This window comes from Colobus angolensis, unplaced genomic scaffold (genome assembly GCF_000951035.1).
Source record: "Colobus angolensis palliatus isolate OR3802 unplaced genomic scaffold, Cang.pa_1.0 Scaffold112, whole genome shotgun sequence".
NCBI lineage: Eukaryota > Metazoa > Chordata > Mammalia > Primates > Cercopithecidae > Colobus > Colobus angolensis.
In genome coordinates this window covers 646,874-666,108 of record NW_012112253.1, presented here as the reverse complement: position 1 = coordinate 666,108, position 19,235 = coordinate 646,874, and the positions used below count along the sequence as shown (strand labels likewise).

Here is a 19,235-nt window from a genome sequence, read left to right as displayed (position 1 = left end):
TAGCCAGTCGAGTAGGGGAGGGAAGAATTTATGGTTATGTTTTCCTGATTTCTATGAGCTGCCGTAACATATTAATCAAACCCAAAAGAGAAGTCAGGGGAACTCCCGATTTAGAGCCAGTTGATCAGAAGCACAGGTGAAACATCCTGGGGCTTGCAATTGGCATTAGAATTGTGGCTCAGTCTTCAATCTGTGTGATCTGATGGTATCCCCAGGTAGATAATGTAGAATTGAATTGGAGGATGCCTAGGTAGTGGTCTCTGCAGAGTTGCTTTGCTTGCTTACTGGCTGGTGGGGAGAAATCTTCACACATCTGTCAGAAGCATGTTGTAAGAGAATAGTGGAAGAAACTGAGTTTATTTCTTCCTCTCATAACCCCAATGCTTTTTCCCCCTGTCTCTAAAGGCTCATTTTTAATCTGCATTTCGTAAAGTTTACAACCTTTCAATCTAATTTCTCACAATCACTCTTACCAAAGAACCTGGGTCCTACCATGAGAGAAAACAGCCCATCAACTCCCTGGAATATTTATTTACTGGCATTCACTTTGGCTGGTGTGCTAAAATGATTGAGCCATAAGAAATTGCCCTTTGTGTGGGTTGAAACTGGCTCAGATAGCAATTTCATTCTCATTTTGGTAGGAATATTATTGGAAGTATTTTTATTGCTATAGCATTTAAATAAAAATAATTCCATTTGTTGCTGAAATTTTTACTAAAAGAGTTGAGCATGTGATAGGAATTAAAACAAAATATTCTGTTTTATAGTATCAGTAGTTTGAAAAGAAATGTTATAACTAAAATATAAAGTAAGTGCAATGGAATTAGACTTTGAGGTGGAACATGAAGACCTAATTTCTGATGTGTGACAGATGATATATCAGGCAATTAAGGAGATTATTTTGTTCAGGCTGTTGCAATAGGGAGAATGTTCACTAATGGGAAACCTCTTGAAGAGGAAGGAGAAAAGGTAGGGATTAACAAAACAAGGGAGTCATCAAGGGAGGGTAGAAGTAGGTCCTATTTGGGAATTGTATTTGAGTTGGTCCTTTCTGGTTAACCGTTTCTTGGTTTAAAACAGGGTGTGGTGCTTATCCATTCTGGCCTTCTGAGAGCACTCAGTGCTGAGATAAAGTGTAACACTGTTAGATGGAACAACATTACGAACATTTGTATTAATAAATCATATGGGATGCATACCACAGGTTGAAAGTGTGATTCAGAGAAAACTTATCTAAAGTTTCATTCATAACTTTAAAATCTATAGGTTTCTTAATATTTATTTCTCCATGAAAGGACTAAAACAGGGCAGCTTTGTGTTGTGGAGTAATCAACAACTGAAATTCAGGCTGAATTGGGAAGAAGCCAGCCATTAACGACCAAGACTAGGCTAGTGGGCCATGTTGTGGTATGTATAAGTGGCAGTAAGACCCAGTATAAGTGGTAGCCTTCCGAAATCTTTTGGAAGTTGAAGATGGGAAGGGTGTCTATAAATGGGTCAGGGCAGAGAAGTCTGTAATTTTGTTAAAGGGTAGATTTCAAGAATGCAAAATCACAACCCATATAAAATGACTACATATCAAAGATTTTATTTACCTTTTTAGTAAGGGAACCAGGCACAACCTGTTTAAAGGAGCAGTAAGAAAACCATGAAATCTATGTAAGGTGAAGGAATGTTAAAATGAGTTTACAAATGGAAGCAAAACTGATTTTTCCCGCTGGGGAGAGGGTTGCCTCTTTATCAGACAGTTATTCACATATCTCTGGGCAAGAATTATTTGAGGTGTGAAATAGCTCAAAGGCAATGAAAGGAGCAAAACCCCCTTCCTCCCCAGGGTCAGATTGTTCCCAGAGGCTCCAGCATTCCATTGTTGTGATATTCAGTAATCTCTTTTGCTTATGCCAAAGTCCTAAGTTTTTCCTTGCCATACTCCCTCTATAGTAACTACTTGCTGCTTCTGATATTGATGCATTTTAAGTTGGAATTTCATTGGCAATAGCCATAATCTAGTTTGACCATATAGCAGTCTAACTTTAAAATTTTATCTATAAATTGGAGGTGAAGGTTAGTGAATTTGAATTAGCTCAGTGGTTCTCAGCTGGTGTGATTTTGTCCCCCAGGGGACATTTGACAATGTCTGCAGACATTTTTTTGGTTGTCAAAATCTGGCAGGTCAGGTGGGAAGTGCTTTGGGCGTGTAGAAGGTAGAGGTCAAGAATGCTGCCAAACATCTTATAATACACAAAACAGCTCCCCACCACAAAGTTATCTGGCTCCAAATATTAATAGTGCCAAGATTAAGAAACCCTGATAGCCATTGAAAACTGTTAGAGGGAAGCTCAAGTTTCTGCTGTGTTAAAATTAAACATAATTTTATGCTCTCAAATCTGTGTGGAAAGCATACATTTCATTGTTAAGGTCTTGAAATAATGTTCCTGTTACAATTTTCCATTTTAAAAATTAAGCAGTCAGCATTCCCTTTAACTTGAGAGAGTTGGTGATTAAGTGGAAACAGTTGATTTCTCTTGTAATAAATGTATAGCACTTAGAATTTTTTTATTACTTTTCCTATTTTAGGTTTCACTGAAGAAACATCTTAGAGATACATAGCACTTCTGAGATTTAATGTTTACAACTTGGAGTTGTTGACCTCCTTAAACATTTTGGAAGTCAAAATGAAAGTTTTCTGTGAAGTTTTAGAACAGTTATACAAGAAGGTACTTCTTGGAGTCACACTTGAAAATGACAGCCATGATTACATCTTTTATCTCAACCCAGGAGTTTCAGATCAAGATTGCTCTACAGCCACCTCCTTAGAATGGGCAAACACCTATGGTATCCAGGGCAGGCATCAGCCTATCTCTGTCGGTGTGGCTCCCATTGCTGTAGCACCTGCATGTTTGAAGACCAACTCTCTGATGAGCAGTTCCAGAGAAGTAATGCTCCTTCAGTTAACAGTGATCAAAGTGATGACAACCCGGATACTGTCTATCAAAACTGAGTTCCATGCAAAGGAGAAATACAGAGATATAATTAAAATTCTCTTAGAATCAGCCAAAGTTGATTCTAAATTAGTAAGCCATTTGTTTTTCTAAAGATCTAGATATTTAAAATAAAAATTTTAGGAACATTCAGCAATAGTGGTTAATTGTATTTGTTTTCCTCTAGATCTATATGTTCCAAAATTCAGATAAATTGTTATGTCACATGGCCGCACAGTGCCTTGCATTGCTTCTCTATTTCCAATTGAGAGAAAAGGTAAGATAAGTAATCAAAGTATGTTATTATTTCTCTTTCTTAATTTTTTTTTTTAATTTAAATGTTTCGTGGAGACAAGGTCTCACTGTGTTGCCCAGTCTGGTCTCAAACTTCTGAGCTCAAGCAATCCTCCTGCCTCAACCTCCCAAAGTGCTGGGATTAAAGACGAGAGCCATGGCACCTAACCTGTTTCTCTTATAGTTTCTTTAAAATTGCTCTTTGGCATTTGATTTTTACCCTCCAAATGTTTGTATTAATAAGACGTTTGCTCACATAATAACGTATGTAAAACCATAAAAATTTAAGAATAGACTATGATGATTTGTGTCAAGGATTAGAGTCTTAAATATGTTGTCAATCTTAATGAGATTCTTAACCTGAGAGGTGAGTTTCACCTAAGAGTCCATAACTTTCTGCATATTCTCAAACTACTAGGTGGACCCCTTTCCCCTAAAAAGATTTAGGAACCACCTCTTGAGAACAAGCCTGTTTTCACAGGTTTAATGTAAATTCTAACAACAATCCTCAGCATAATGTAAAACAATATAAACAAATTCAGAGTTGAGTTTTTCTCTCATCTCTGAATTAAACAAATGAAGTATCTACTGACTTTTCAACCATAATCTGTTGCTTCTTTCAATAACTTTTTTCTGAATATAAAAAGTGATATTATAGTAGAAAATTTGGAAAATAGACAAAGTGTAAAGAGCAAATTAAAATGAAAAATTCACCGCTTAGAGATAACACTGCTAACATTTTCATCTTCCTTTTTTATTTTATTTCTATGGCATATTCAAATTTTTTACTTAAATTATATTAGGATATTTCTGTTCCTTCTGAGTTTACCACATATTATCATACTTCTTTTGACCAAATGCGTAAACAATGTGGTATACAGTTATGTAAAGAAAATATTGTATTTTAACTACTTTCTTTATTTTCTGACTTGCAGATAACCTTAAGTAATTCCTGGATTGCTTTTTGCCAGAAAAATCTTTCTGAATACTCTGAGAGTAATAAAGCAATATACTGCCTCTGGACTCTTACAGCAATAATAAAAGAAATCTTTAAAGATTCATGTTCACAAAAAACAGGTATGGATTACATGGCCCCATAAACAATCGTCATCTTGCTCCTGGGAGTATTGTATTTATAATGAGAAACAAAACTTACTTTGGAACATCTGATCTGTCTTAAAGTAATGAAAAACTCAGTCTCTTCCAATATATTTTGATTGAGGATAACCTGTTTTAAAAGAAAAAAGCATAAGGAAAAAAGTAAAGCTTTTCATGGTCGTAAATCCCTTGCTTTGTTTGATGCTACTGATCTTCGTACGATGAATTTTTTTTTTTGGTTTTTTTTATTTTTTATTTTTTTGAGACAAGTCTTGCTTTGTTGCCCAGGCTGGAGTGCAATGGCATGATCTTGGCTCACTGCAACCCCTGCCTTGCGAGTTCAAGTGATTCTTCTGCCTCAGCCTTCCGAGTAGCTGGGATTATGGGTGCTCACCACCACACCCAGCTGATTTCTGTATTTTTAGTGGACACAGGGTTTTACCATGTTGACCAGACTGGTCTCAAACGCCTGACCTCAAGTGATCCACCAGCATCGGCCTCCCAAAGTGCTGGGGTTACAGTCGTGAGCCACCGCACCTGACCATAAAATGAATTTTAACTGTGGTTCTTAGCCATTATTCTGTGTAACTTCATTTGTTAATGTTAGAGGTAAACATTCCAAATCTGTTTTTTCATCTTATAAAGTGATATTTATAAAAACCGAATTGTAAAATTATTTGAAGAAGACTGTGTTTTCCCTGTTTATAATTCCTATTTTTATAATTGCAGAGATTCTAAAGCAGTTCCTGACTCATTTCAACACTGTTTTTGAAGTGTTTTACAATTCCTTATTCTCTCAGCATTTTGAAAACTGCCAGGATACTTCTAAAATAGTAAACATCCTGATGTGTTTCCTGGAGTTGCTTGAGCTTCTCATAGCCTCCAGAATCTACCTGAAGTTACATTTCACTTGCCAGAGGATTTTGTTTTTGAAACCATCTTGCATGCTAGAAGTTATTACCTGGCCTATTCAGGCTTTTGTCAAAAGGAAGGTCGTCATATTCCTCAAAAAATGCCTTCTCTTTAAAGTGGGTGAAGACCTTTGTCGTGGATCTGTGCCTCCCCTAATGCCGCCAGACCGTCATGTAGCGATGGACATGCTGACTTTAGCTAATGCTGTTTTGCAAGCTGTGAATTCAGGGTTGTTGAAGACACTGTCTGTTTATGGAAAACATTCCTTTTTTGGAGGTGATGAAGTTCAACCTGGATGTGAACATATCGCTAGTCCAGATCATGTGATCCTTAGAGCAGCAAGCTTAGTTATAATGAAATCCTTGGAAATCAAGTTTCAGAATTGTTCTTCAGCAAGTGAAATGAAAGGTAATTCTCCGAACTCCTTTTGTATGCAGTGTTTAATTATTTACTTAAGTATAGTAATTCATAATTATCAAATCTCAGGACTAGTATAAATTCCACTAATTTAAGCTATATGTTATCCTATTTATAACTTGCTACATTTTCCAAAAAAAAGAGAACTGGATTTACCTTTAAGAAACATGTGAGCTTTTTGTGGCTGCAATGAATTTGTAAAGTATAAGGAATGATTTAGGTTTAAAAAACTTGCTGTTGAGTCTTCTCAAAGTAAGTGATGGAAATTCATATTCAAGTATTTATAGCATTTTATTTATATTAATCCTTCTTTTTTTAAAAAATATCTAAAGTGCAGTTGCGTGACCATGGCCCACTGCAGCCCTGACCCGCCTTTGGCCCATGCTATTCCTCCCGTCCCAACCTGGGAGGTCCCAGCCTGGGAGATCAAGGCTACAGTGAGCTGCGATCCATCGCACACCTGTACTCCAGTCCTGGTGCAACAGATGGAGATCCTGTCAGAGAGAGAGAGAAGGAGAGTGAGGAGACAGAGAGATTAAAGAAAAATGTGTTCACTCCCACTTAAGTGTTGTTACTATTGTTTGTTATTGTTTCTTTGTTATTGTTATGTTTACTGTTTGTTTGTTTATTTTGAGGCAGGGTCTTGCTCTGTTGCCCAGGCTCACTGCAGCCTCAACCTTTTGATCTCAAGCGATCCTCCCGCCTCCATTTCCCCACCCCATTTATATTAATCCTTCATGCAATTATTATTTCTGCTAATGTAGATTATTGAAAATTAGATATTGAATTGAAGCTAATATATGAGAAGTTATATTGATAAAGAAATTGTTACATATATAATTTCCAGGATAGTAACACAGGAGTTCAAAGTCTTCCATTTTACTTGAGAAAAATGAATAGTAAATGTCTCTAAACAAGCAGCATACAGATTTCAGTGAAAAGTTTGAATGTGAGCAATGACATCACTGAATTGCTTTGGATATAATTTAGCTTTTAATAACTACACATTAGTTATAATTCTGTGCAGTTATAATTTATAACACTAGATGGCACCTGTCATATAATTCAGTTTTAAATTGTAGTTAAAACTGCCTAAAACGTTTTTTATTTTTGTGCTTAATAGTAGTACTTCTATGCTCTAAACAAACAAAAATGTTTTTCTGTTATTTTGAAGACAAAATTATTTTTGCTTGGTTGCATTCTTGCCTCTAGTAACAGACAGCTCTGGCATCCGATGAAGTGATCTTTGTGGTCTGCTCATTTATTTATCTGCTTTTAGCAAGAAATCACATAGCTTTTATTTCTAAGAGACAGTTATTTGGCAGTTGTTGCAAATAGATGATCTAGCTATACATTTTAAATGTATGCTCTGGAATGAGTCACTTTTTTTCCCTAAGCCTCGGTGTCCTCATTTGCCAAATAAAGACGATTCCTAACTGATTCCTGATGACTTTTTGAAAGTGAATTAGGATAATTGCATCTTAAGGTACTTTAGGCACTATGAGTTTATATATAGGCAAGATATTATTAATTCATTCATAAACTATTGCCTACAGTTTGAAATTTGCATTTTTTGAAGTTGACTTACAGAGGTTCATGTCTGAGTTATTGACCTTCTTAAAGCCTCACCTTCAGCCCTCTCTGCAATTACACAATCCGTGCAAATGGCTGTCTAGGGTTTTCATAGAACAAGACGATGACATGCTGGAGGCTGCCAAGGCATCACTGGGCATCTACTTAACACTGACCAGGTTAGTGTATTTTAAAGTATTTATTGAACAGCCTACAAGTCAGGAAAGCAGAAAACATTTCTGAGAATGTGCTGGGCGTGTTGCTTACTTTGCATCATTTGGGGTGAAAACATCCTGTGGTTTCCTGGTAAGTTGCAGTTTCTTTCTTTAGCCCTGACTTACATGAAAAGGAGACTGCATTTGCATCACTGTGAAAACTTGGCTGGCTGGACAGATCTCAGGTAGTATAAGTAGATTGGTATCTAAAACCATGGCTTCTGATTGAGTCTTCAGTAAGTCAGTACACTTCTCTGAATCCTAATTGTTGTTCATTTAAGACCTCTTTTCACCCCTAAGACTTACTTTTTTGTGTTAAGCTTCAGTAAGATGATCTTTGCTTTTGTAAAGGTGAATACAAACTTAGAAATAGTCAAAAGGAGCTGTTCTGAATTTTTGTTTCAATATTCAGTTGAATTTGGGCTGATACCTTCTTGAGGCAAATGTCTGAAATTGGTTATGTTACTGATGATTTATACTGATTGTCTCTGCTTTATTAAAATAGCTGTACTTGGGGTAATATCTTCTTGTGGCAAATATCTATAATTGGTTATGAAGCTAATAACTGATGACCTTTTCCACTGTTTCTGCTTCTGCTTTATTAAAACACTCACATACTTGCTTTATTTCCATTTCTTTCTTGGCCTGGGAGAAAGGGATTTCTTGCTAATGATCTGTGGTGCAGTGTTGTGCTGCCAGTACTTACTTGTATTATGACACTGCTGGCAGTGGCTGCTCTTAGACTCTTAAGTGTTTGGGGCCAATTTTCAAAAGATTCTAATCAAGAACACAAAATTCCTGCATGTGATTTGAATTAGGTTCAAAACGGTCAAATACAAATTCAGTCTGAAAATGCACACGCCTGTAAGAGTATATCTTAATTGTACTCAAAGTTAGCTCCTTACTCCTCAGGAAGTGGAAACCCCTGAATTAAACTTACTTTGTATGTGAATTTCTGACTTCCTTAATTCCAGTTCGGTGTGTCCAGAGAGGCATGTGCTTACAACATAGATACTTTTTTCAGATGTAGTTGTATTTGTTAAGATATTTTTGGTTGTAAATGATGGAAACCAATTCTAATTTGAGCGAAAACCAAAGTTTATTGGCTCATAACTGGGAATTCTAAAGGGTCAAGTTGGAGTCAGGTATGTACAGGGACTATAATCATGTCATCAGTTACTTCTCTTTTTCTCTGTCTCACAGTTTTGAATTCATTCTCAAGGCATGGCCACCAGCAGTTCAAGGCTTACCTCAGCCCTACAGTTATAATCTTCCATAGCTCCAGCAAAAGTCCCAGGAGAGATCTGATTTAACCCACTTGGGTCACAGAGCCTTGTCAGAACCAGTCATTGTGGCCAGGAGCATGGAGTGTTCTGATTGATCAGCCTGGGTCACCATGCCCACCCTTGTTGAGGAGGATAAAGAAGGAGGTTTAGGAATTATCTTACCACATGAAATTGGTTACCTGTAAGAATGAGGAATTCTGATGTCAAGAGAAAGGACGACAGAGAACTTTTATTGGGCAGACAAAAACTAGAACTGCCAAAGTCAGTGGATTTTGCTTTACTGAGTCAGACTTATTTAGAGCTTATGGGGAAAGGAATAGGTTTTGAAATTTTTTCTTTTAAGAAGTGATGCATAGATTTAAAAGTAATCTAATACGTTAATTTATGATATGTGAATTATATCTGTTAAAACTGTTTATTTTTGTAAAGTCGTTAATCTGGATTCTCCATTATCTTCGTTTTCAGAGGATGTGAAGCCACTGAAAGCTTGACCCAAGGAAAAGAAATGTGGGACCATCACACACATGAAAATGGCTATAATCCTCACTGTATTTTCCTGTTCTTCTTAAAAAATATAGGATTTGATCCTACAGTTCTTCTTGACTTTTTGATTTCATCAGAAACCTGTTTTCTTGAATATTTTGTTAGATATTTAAAATTACTGCAAAAGGACTGGGATAAGTTTTTCACCATTTGCAATAACTTTGATGCAACTGAATCTAAATATGACATAAGTATTTGTGACTGTGTCCCTTCACTTGTCCAAGACCAAAGCACCAACCGAACAATACCCCATCATTTGACTGCTCCTCATAGTCACATAGATGTGTGTGCTCGGCACTCGTGGGCTTCTGATGCTCCCTCTGAACCACTGAAAGCTGTGATGTCCAAGGGGACTGACACCATGTGTACTTCTAGTCTGTCTTCCCCCCGGGCCTCTCAAAGTCTGGTAGATTACGACAGCTCTGATGATTCTGAAGTGGAATCTACAGACCAGTGTTTAGCTAACAGTAAACAGACATGTTTACACCAACAAGCAACTAAGGAGATTCAGGATGCAGCTGGGACAAGCAGAGATAAAGAAGAATTTAGCCTTGAGCCTCCATCAAGGCCTCTGTTTCTGAAAGAATTTGATACTGCCTTCGCCTTTGATTGTGAAGTAGCCCCAAATGATGTCGTCTCTGAAGTGGGAATATTTTACAGAATAGTAAAATGCTTCCAGGAACTACAAGATGCCATCTGCCGTTTGCAAAAGAAAAATCTTTTCCCATATAATCCAACTGCACTTTTGAAGTTGTTAAAATACATAGAGGTGATAAGTAATAAAACTATGAACACTCTGTAAAACATTGGCATTTTATTTTCCAGGAATTGTTTTTCCTTAATATAAATTATGTCTCAATGAAATAATAGTATAAAATAATCACCACAAAAGGGTTTTCCTTTTTTTTTTGAGACAGAGTCTGATTCTGTTGCCCAGGCTGGAGTGCAGTGGTACGATCTTAGCTCACTGCAACCTCCACCTCCCCGGTTCAAGTGATTCTCCTGCCTCAGCCTCCCGAGTAGCTGGAATTACAGGTGCCCACCACCACACCCAGCTAATTTTTGTATTTTTAGTAGAGACGGGGGTTTCACCATGTTGCCAGGCTGGTCTTGAACTCCTGACCCCAAGTGATCCACCCGCCTTGGCCTCCCAAAGTGCTGGGATTGCAGGCATGAGCCTCTGTGCCCGGCTGGGTTTTCTAAACAAGTTCTTACTTTTTGCCTTATTGGAAGCAACCTAGTGACTGTAAAAGAGATATCAAGTGACAAGTCACTCAATATACCTATATACCACTGGAGATTTATGACAGTTCAAACTGATACAAAATCAGGGGTGGTGATTGCGCTCCTTAACTAGGGTGCCGTAACAACTTGCCACATGTGCCGCAGCTTCAGACACCTGAAATTATTCTCATAGTTCCGGAGGCCAGAATCCAAACTCAAGGTTCAGCAGGGCAGTGCTCTTAGGGTCTGGAGAAGAATCCCTCCCTGCCCCTTTCTGGCTTCTGGTGGCAGCCAGCCATCCATGGTGTCCCTTGTCTTGTAGCGGCATCACTCCAGTTCCTGCCTCACATAGCATTTTCCTGTGTCGGTGTCCAGTTTCCCTCCTACAAGGACATTGGTCATTGGATTAGAACCCACCTGCATCCAGTATGTTCTCAACTTGATTACAGCTGCAAAGACCCTAATTCCAGATAAGGTCGCTTTCACATGTTCTTAATGGACTTGAATCCAGGAGGATCACTAACCAAATACAGTTACTATTTCTTTCTGGGGTATTTACACAGAAAGCGATATATTAAAAATGTAAAACCTTAGCCATTTCTTTGAGAAGTGATTATACCTGGCCTACTGTATGAACATGATTCTTTCTAAAAAAATTTTTAATCACTACGTAATTTTCCTATTTAAAATTGTGACATGAATAATTGTGTTCTATACTCTTGAGGGGAAGCAGTAAATTCAATTTTAATATGTTTGTGTAATAGGAGCAATAGCTACATTGTGCTGCTAAGTCTTGCATTAAGGCAGTCTAAAGTATTGCCTGTAAATTTTTTTTTAAATGATCTCTTTGCAGAGAAACAGAATAAAGACTAAACCTACCAGACATTAAAATATATATTAAGGCTATGGTATTTGAAACAGTTTAGTACTTAATTCAGGTAGAAATGGAAAAAACAGTGGAGCTAAATAGAAGGTTGCTGATTAAAATAACAGTGAAGTACCAGTGTTAGCCAAATAGCAATGCAAAGGTCAAAAGGTTTGCATTTAACATGATGTTGATGAGGCTGTTGAGAAACTGCATTGAGGCAGTTTCTACCATAATTGAAAAAGCACATCAAAGAACGTGTATTCAAGGATGCCACATTATTTGCAAAATATTTTAAGGTTTTATTTAGAGTTTTACTAGAAATATCTGGTTAAGTAAGTCAGGATTTGTTCAGTGGAATACTATATGCCTGTGAAAATAATGCGTTTTATGCATGTTTGTAGATGTGAAACATCTCCAGTAAAAAACAAGTAAATACATGGGGCTTGCAATTATTTAGGGAAAGAAGCAGGGCAGGAGTAATACACATTAATATATGTGCTTCTGTGCATGTATAAAATATGTATGTAAGACTATATAAGAAAGTCATAATAGTGGTTGCCTTGGGAGACAGGTCTGATGTGGAAGACAAATTCTCATCTTTTTGTACTATTTTTAGCTGGATACATGCAGCACTGCGTTAGGATATTTCAGTAACAGACCACATAGTACAGTGGTCCCATAAGACTATCAAGCCATTATTTTTACTGTAACTCTCCTCTGTTTAGGCATGTTTAGATACACAGATACTTATTATTGTGTTACAGTTGCCCACAGTATTCAGTACAGTAACATGCTGTGTACAGGTTTGTAGCCTAGGAGCAATGGGCAATACCATACAGCCTAGGTGTGTAGTAGGCTATGCCATCTAGGTTTGTTGAATATACTCTGTAACATATATGACATGACAACAAAATTGCCTTACAACTCATTTCTCAGAACATGTCCCTGTCAAGTGACACATGGGTAACTGTGTTTTAATGGAAATAACTGGGAAAAGAAAAGAAAAAAACGACTGTTGTTCCGAAGGGTACATAAATGTTGAATGCATTATAACTCATGCTTATGCAGGTGTGGTTTTGACCTGTGTTTCTCTATAGGATTAGCAAAGAACTGTCAGCCCCTCATTACATGTAAAATGAGGGAAAAGCAATCTTACAAGTATGCTAAGTTGATGTTTCAGAATCTCTACATTTATAACTAACTAGAGTGTAAGTCAATTCATCACACACTTGCTAAGCCCTGTTTTTGCTAAAGGTGACCCTTGGCTAGTGTGATCACTATCCTTGGCTTTTCTGAGCATCTAAGCGCTATTCCCAGAGTTACGTCATAAAGGAACACAAAACTATTGATACATGTCTGCACAGTGAGTTCCAGAGTACAACATAAAAGCAGTGTGTAACCTCGCCCCTTCCAGTAAAAGCATATGGAAATGCAAGTGAGTACATGGTGCCATGCACCTAACTTACTTGTTTTAAAGCAGAAGAGATATAGAAAAGTACACTATAAGTATACAGTTTGTTGAATTTTCAGAAACAGCACATCTATGGAGCCAGTCCCCAGATGAAGAAATAGCATGAGGCACCCAGAAGTCCCTCTTGAGTCCTCTCCCTGTCACTGTCCACCCCTGAAGGTAACTGTCGTGAACTGAGACAACAGAAATGATCTTTGCCTGGTTTTCTCTTTCTTTTACTCTTATAAATGGAGTCATAGATTATGTATTCTTCTGTTCAACATCATTTGGGAGTGTGTCCTCATTTATTTTTAAAATTTCAAGTACCTGGCCAGGTGTGGTGGCTCACGCCTGTAATCCCAGCACTTTGGGAGGCCGAGGTTGGTGGATCACCTGAGGTCAGGAGTTCGAGACCAGTCTGGCCAACGTAGTGAAACCCCGTCTCTTCTAAAAATACAAAAAACTAGCCGGGCGTATGGTGCACACCTGTAATCCCAGCTACACAGGAGGCTGAGGCAGGAGAATCACTTGAACCCCAGAGGCAGAGGCTGCAATGAGCTGAGATTGCGCCATTGTACTCCAGCTTGGGCAACAAGAGCAAAACTCCATCTCGGGGAAAAAAAAAAAAAAGTCAAGTCCCCACATTTCAGCTATTATTAGTAACAAAATACTTTGACTCCTCATAATTCTCTGACACACCCTATATGCTAGCACACTGAGATTAACAAACACTGGTCAAACAATAAAGTGTATGGTAAACAGGTTATGCAGGACCTTGTGCAATTGGCCCCAGCCTGCTTCTCCAGCCTGTCTGTGCTTTTCTCCCCATCCACTGTTCCTTGCACAACTCTTGGCCCTTACATACTCATTCATCAAGCCCCATCTTCAGTGTTAGATCTGTGAAGCCTTTCACCATCTGTTCCGCACCATTCAATTTTGCATGCTCTATTCTCTGCACTTTGCTCTTTCCTGTGTTGTATCATTTGTCACATTATATTTGAACCATAAGTCAACAGTCTTTCCATTTGCTAAGCTCTTTTTACATCATCACATCATAGGCACAGCACAAATGTTGAATAAATGAGAAGTGATCCTTCTCCAGGGACTTGATAATCTACTGGAGGAGACAGATGTGCAGAGAATTATAATCATTATCCTTACCTTGCACTTCCTACTTGCCACTGTTTTAAGTGCTCTTCTAATCCTTGTAACAATGTTAGAAAGTAGATCCTATTATTATTACTATTATTGTTTTGCAGACATGGAGATTAAGTAGCTTGCCCAAGATCATAAAGTGGCAGAGCTGAAGTAATGGATTCAAGTAGTTGGGTTCCAACCTCTTCTCAGACTCCTTGCATAATTTATTCCCTGCCTTCAAGACAGAAGATGAGGAATGCACACTATTAAAATGAAAATTGTTGCAGCTTTGGATATGTGTGGTGGGTGGTATAAGTCACACCATAAAAGTATATTGGAGTCAGGTCATCTAAGACCTAGGGTGATGTGCTAAGGAGTATTGACTTTTCTATACACAGTAGACAGCTGATGAGGTTTTTGAGTAAATGACTGGTTTTGTGTTTGAAGAAAGTGACTTTAGTGGCAATATAGTGGCCAGATTGACAAGCACAAAGATTGGGAAGAGTTTGTTGCAGAAATCCCACTGAAGGCAAGGGCAATGGGAATGGGATCCAGGCCTGGCTGAATGCTCACATCAGCTTCTCTGCCTTCAGACACCCACTGACAACAATAAAGATGCCAAATCACAAGCAACAAGACACATGAGGACAAAATGGAAAAGGAGAAAACAATTTTGGAAGCTCAAAGGTAGGTAGGTTGGAAATTCGTAACCACCCAGTGGGTTCATCTTGCCTGCTCCCTAAACAGAGCCGATTTATCAAGACAGGGGAATTTCAATAAAGAAAGAGTAATTCACTCAGAGCCAGCTGTGGGGGAGACTGGAGTTTTATTATAACTCAAATAGGTCTTTCCAAGCATTCAGGGATCAGAGTTTTTAAGGATAATTTGGTGGGTAGGGGATGTTGAGTCAAGAGTGCTGATTGGTTGGGTCAGAGATGAAATCAGGGAATTAAAGCTGTCTTCTTGTGCTGAATCAGTTCCTGGGTGGGGGCCACAAGAGCCAAGATCAGATGAGCCAGTTTATCAGTCTGGGTGATGCCAGCTGATCCATCAAGTGCAGACTCTGCAAAATAGTTACTGACTTAGGAGCAGTTTAGGGAGGGTCAGAATCTTGCAGCCTCCAGCTGCATGACTCCTAAACCATAATTTATAATCCTGTGACTAATTTGTTAATCCTATAAAGGCAGTCTAGTCCCCAGTCAAGAAGGGAATTTGCCTCTTATCTTTGTTTTAAACTATAAACTAAATTCCTCCCAAACGTAGTTCAGCCTATGCCCAGGGATGAACAAGGACAGCTTGGAGGTTAGAAGCAAGATGGAGTTGGTTAGGTCAGATCTCTTTCACTGTCTCAGTTTCAGTTTTGCCGTGGTGGGTTCAAACTAACTTAGTCGACCCAGGAACATTACATTCCTATCTGGAATGGTGAAAACTGAAAAAGCCTGACTTATGAGCTGGATTCCTCTGAAGGCTCAGGAGCTTGTAGTCTTGAGTACCATGCTGTACGATGGGGTGGTGGGTGGAAAAGCAATTGGAAACAATTACTTCTAGATCCTCTACCCCATTCCATATAGTTAGCAATTGCTCCCTCCATCACCTAGCAGATTAGAGGTTTATTCCCAAAGAGTGTGAAACAACAGGCCTTTGGACTAGGGAACACCAGACACAGCTGGAGACAGGAATAAAACACTGAAAACAGGATTAATTAAACATTTACATACTAAATATAACCACCATCCTCCCCGGCCTTCTCCCCAACTCTACTGCCAGAACACTTCTAACTCTAGGTAGGAGGCTAGAAGAGACTTTTCTGGGGAATTTAACAAACCTAAGAAAAAAGATCTAAAGACAGATATGAGGGTTCCCCAAGTAAATTACTCAGCCAAATCACCCTACTATGAAGCCCATAGTGGCAAATATCACCATGTACATAGAGCTAATTGGCATTTAAGTGGCTCACTCTTACATATGAGTGAATAGCCAAGGATCATCAGGAATTAGGGGAAAGCCTCTAACCCAAAAGGCGGAGATCAAAACAAACACGAAACAGATTAAACAAAGAGGAAGTTAATTTATCAATACCCTCAAAGAAATTGTAAAGTATACTACATAAAAAATGTTCAGTGAGGGGCTGGGCATGGCAGCTCACACCTGTAATTCCAGCACTTTGGTAGGCCAAGGCAAGAGGATCACTTGAGCCCAGGAGTCTAAGACCAGCCTGGGCAACATCATGAGACTGTCCCTCAATAAAAAAAAAACAAAAACAAAAACAAAAAGAACTAAGTAGCTGAGTAGAGTAGTCCCAGCTACTTGGGAGGCTTGTCAGAAGGATGGTTTGAACCCAGGAGTTTGAGGTTACAGTGAACTATAATCGTATAATCACACCACTGCACTCCAGCCTGGGTGACAGAGCAGAGCAAGACCCTGTCTCGAAAAAGAAAAAAATATTCAGTGGGGAAACAAATACCTTTTATAAATTAATAATGTGATAGCAAAAATGAAAAACTCAGAAATGTAGTAAAAATAAGTTGAGGAAATCTAGATTTTACAGCAACAGGACAAAGAAATTAGAAACAAGAGAAAGAGATGATACAACGTGAGAACTGGTCACCAAGGTCCAATAATTGAATAATAGAAGTACCAAAAAGAGTAAAAAGGACTGGAAAAGAGAAAGTACCAAAGAAATTCAAGAAAAGATTTTAGAACTGAAAGACTTAGTCTTTAAATAATGTGTGCAAGTATAACCGGAAAAAAAATTTAAAAAGGAGGAACAGGATCAACCTGAAATAAAGAGCCATCGTTTCACTGGCATGCTGAGATGCTGCTCTGTTTACTCAGTAAGGAAGTAGGAAGCCCTAGGAAGAAGAAAAGTTCAGTTCTCACCTAAGTGACTTCTGATACTGTTATCAGCACAGAGTGGTATCCAGCAGAGAGTTAGAAATGCTCTGTTGAAAATTAGAAGGACAGAGCCAAATATGAGTCATTTGTGTACAGGTATCATGAAAATAATGGAAGAAAGTGTGATTGCCCTGAGAGTGGAGAGAGACAAGGTGGGGTGGGTCGGGGGAGGACTGGATAGAAGAAGGAAAGTGAGGGAAATTTGAGGCAGGAGAACAAAAAATACTATGAGGAAACTAAGAAAGGTTTCATAGAGCTTTGAGAAGGAAAATGTATATGGGGTTTAGTATCTCTGAGAGCAACAGTGGGATGAGATCTGAGAAACCACCAGATGATTTGACCATTAGGAAGTAGTTGATGATATTTAAGAGAGAAATTTTAGACCCAAGTGTGCACGGGAGGGGAAGAGGTAGAAACCAAGGATGGTGGTTTTCAATTTATTTGTATTCTCTGCACACAAATAATACTGGCATTCTGGGTTGCACCTTTGAAATGACAGGCTGAAAATAATACCATTCAAGTCAAAAATAGTTTTAACACAATCACCAAAGGCGATGTTCCAGACATCCAAACCATCTCCCTGGGCACCAACTGGACTTACTGCTGTATCTCCCACCTTTTCCTTAATGCAACCCACCAGGGCTGCACTTGGCAGGCAAGGACTGCCCAAATGTTTGGACACTTGACCTAAATATTAAACTTTAATTGGTCTTGATTGTCACTTGTGACAGTATAAAACATGTCTTGCTTTATCAAAATGCACATTTGAAAATTATGGTTGATAAAATGCCTTTTCTAATAGTAGGATCATAGATCAGACTAGCAAACCATTTCTGAGTTTTTCTGGTTATTTTAAAGAGGGTAGAGCTGAACTCACATCAAAGCCTTTACAGTAAATGCCATGTATCCCCTCTTAATTGCAAAGCTGGCCTATGTTTTTTTTAAGATAAAGGAAAAGCAAACAGTGATCCCTTTCTAAGTTTGCAGTTCACAGTGAACCTTACCAAGTAGTTGGAATGAACTGTAGTCCAGTTACTTACTGCACTGGGTACAATACATGTTTGTGTACACCCTGGATTGCTTGTGTTTTTCCTTTTCAGGATTTTTGCTTTGTTTTCAAAGTACGCTTCTCTGATATTTATTTTAAATTTACTTTACATACTGTTTTTTTGCAATGGAATCTTGCTATGTTGCCCAGACTAGTCTCAAACTCCTGGGTTCAAAGGATCCTCCTGCCTCAGCCTCCCAAGTAGCCGAGATTACAGGCACACACCACTGTACCAGCAGTTCTCTGATATTTAGAAGCATTAAGATATGGAATGTGATCTGCCTGTGATTTTCTTTCCAGTGAGAATGGCTCAGGTGTTTGCTGTTTGGTAGAGCCTACCTAATCATTAAAGGCAGTAGAGTTGATGCATGGTTTTACCTGAAAAATGTACAATGGCACGATCCGGCTTACCGCAAGCTCCACCTCCCAGGTTCAAGCGATTCTCCTGCCTCTGCCTCCCAAGTACCTGGTATTACAGGCATGCGCCACCAGGCCTGGCTAATTTTGTATTTTTAGTAGAGACAGGGTTTCTCAATGTTGGTCATGCTGGTCTCTCACTTCTGACCTCAGGTGATCCATCCACCTAGGCCTCCCAAAGTGCTGGGATTACAGGCATGAGCCACCATGCCTGGCCATCTAAAAAACACATTCTATGCTTATATTGGCAGCACATATACTAAAATTGGAATGATACAGAGAAGGTTAGCATGGCCCCTGCTCAAGGATGACATGTAAATTTATGAAGCATTTCATATTTTTTAACTTTAAAAAAAAGCACTTTCTAGGGGTGGCAGTCAGAATGTCTGTGTGTTTTTTAAGTGCCTCAAGCCTCCTGTCAGACTCATTTCTCCCTCTGAGGCCCATGAAGTTAGCACCCCAGAAGCACATTTATAATTACTGATGACATCTTTTTAAGCTATTCAGTAAACTATGAGGAAGGGCAGGTTTCCCCACAGCTAAACTTCTTTCATTTGCTAAGGACCATATCTTGTCCATCTCTAAATCACCAGATACTTGTTTTTCTGCAAAACACAAAAGAGTAATATATCCTACTTTTGTAAGACAACATTGGATTTTTAACTGTCAGTTTTCCTGAAAATTATCTTTTAATTTTTTTTCTGATTGTGCTATTTTTCTCCACAATGAAGAGAAAGGGTTCCCCTGACTCACTGGACTATTGACAAGTACATAATTTTTTTTATCACATAGCATTTTTTTTTTTTTGAGATGGCATCTCATTCTGTTGCCTAGACTGGAGTGCAGTGGTGCAATCTTGGCTCACTGCAACCTCCACC

At 38.5% G+C, this 19,235-nt stretch overlaps 1 protein-coding gene and 1 pseudogene across 2 annotated transcripts in view; both read left to right on the top strand.

Moving 5' to 3' along the window:
• The window catches only part of LINS (lines homolog (Drosophila)), a 28,892-nt gene extending 18,765 nt beyond the window's left edge, over positions 1 to 10,127 (top strand). For both annotated transcript variants that reach the window (XM_011957449.1, XM_011957456.1), the window contains 6 exons: positions 2,578 to 3,074; positions 3,169 to 3,258; positions 4,211 to 4,352; positions 5,103 to 5,693; positions 7,282 to 7,453; positions 9,241 to 10,127. In XM_011957449.1, coding sequence (XP_011812839.1) covers positions 2,676 to 3,074; positions 3,169 to 3,258; positions 4,211 to 4,352; positions 5,103 to 5,693; positions 7,282 to 7,453; positions 9,241 to 10,120 — 2,274 coding nt within the window. In that variant the 5' untranslated portion in view covers positions 2,578 to 2,675 and the 3' untranslated portion in view covers positions 10,121 to 10,127. The remainder of the gene's footprint in view (positions 1 to 2,577; positions 3,075 to 3,168; positions 3,259 to 4,210; positions 4,353 to 5,102; positions 5,694 to 7,281; positions 7,454 to 9,240) is intronic.
• Positions 10,128 to 17,446: 7,319 nt separating this feature from the next.
• The window catches only part of LOC105523312, a 4,074-nt pseudogene continuing 2,285 nt past the window's right edge, over positions 17,447 to 19,235 (top strand).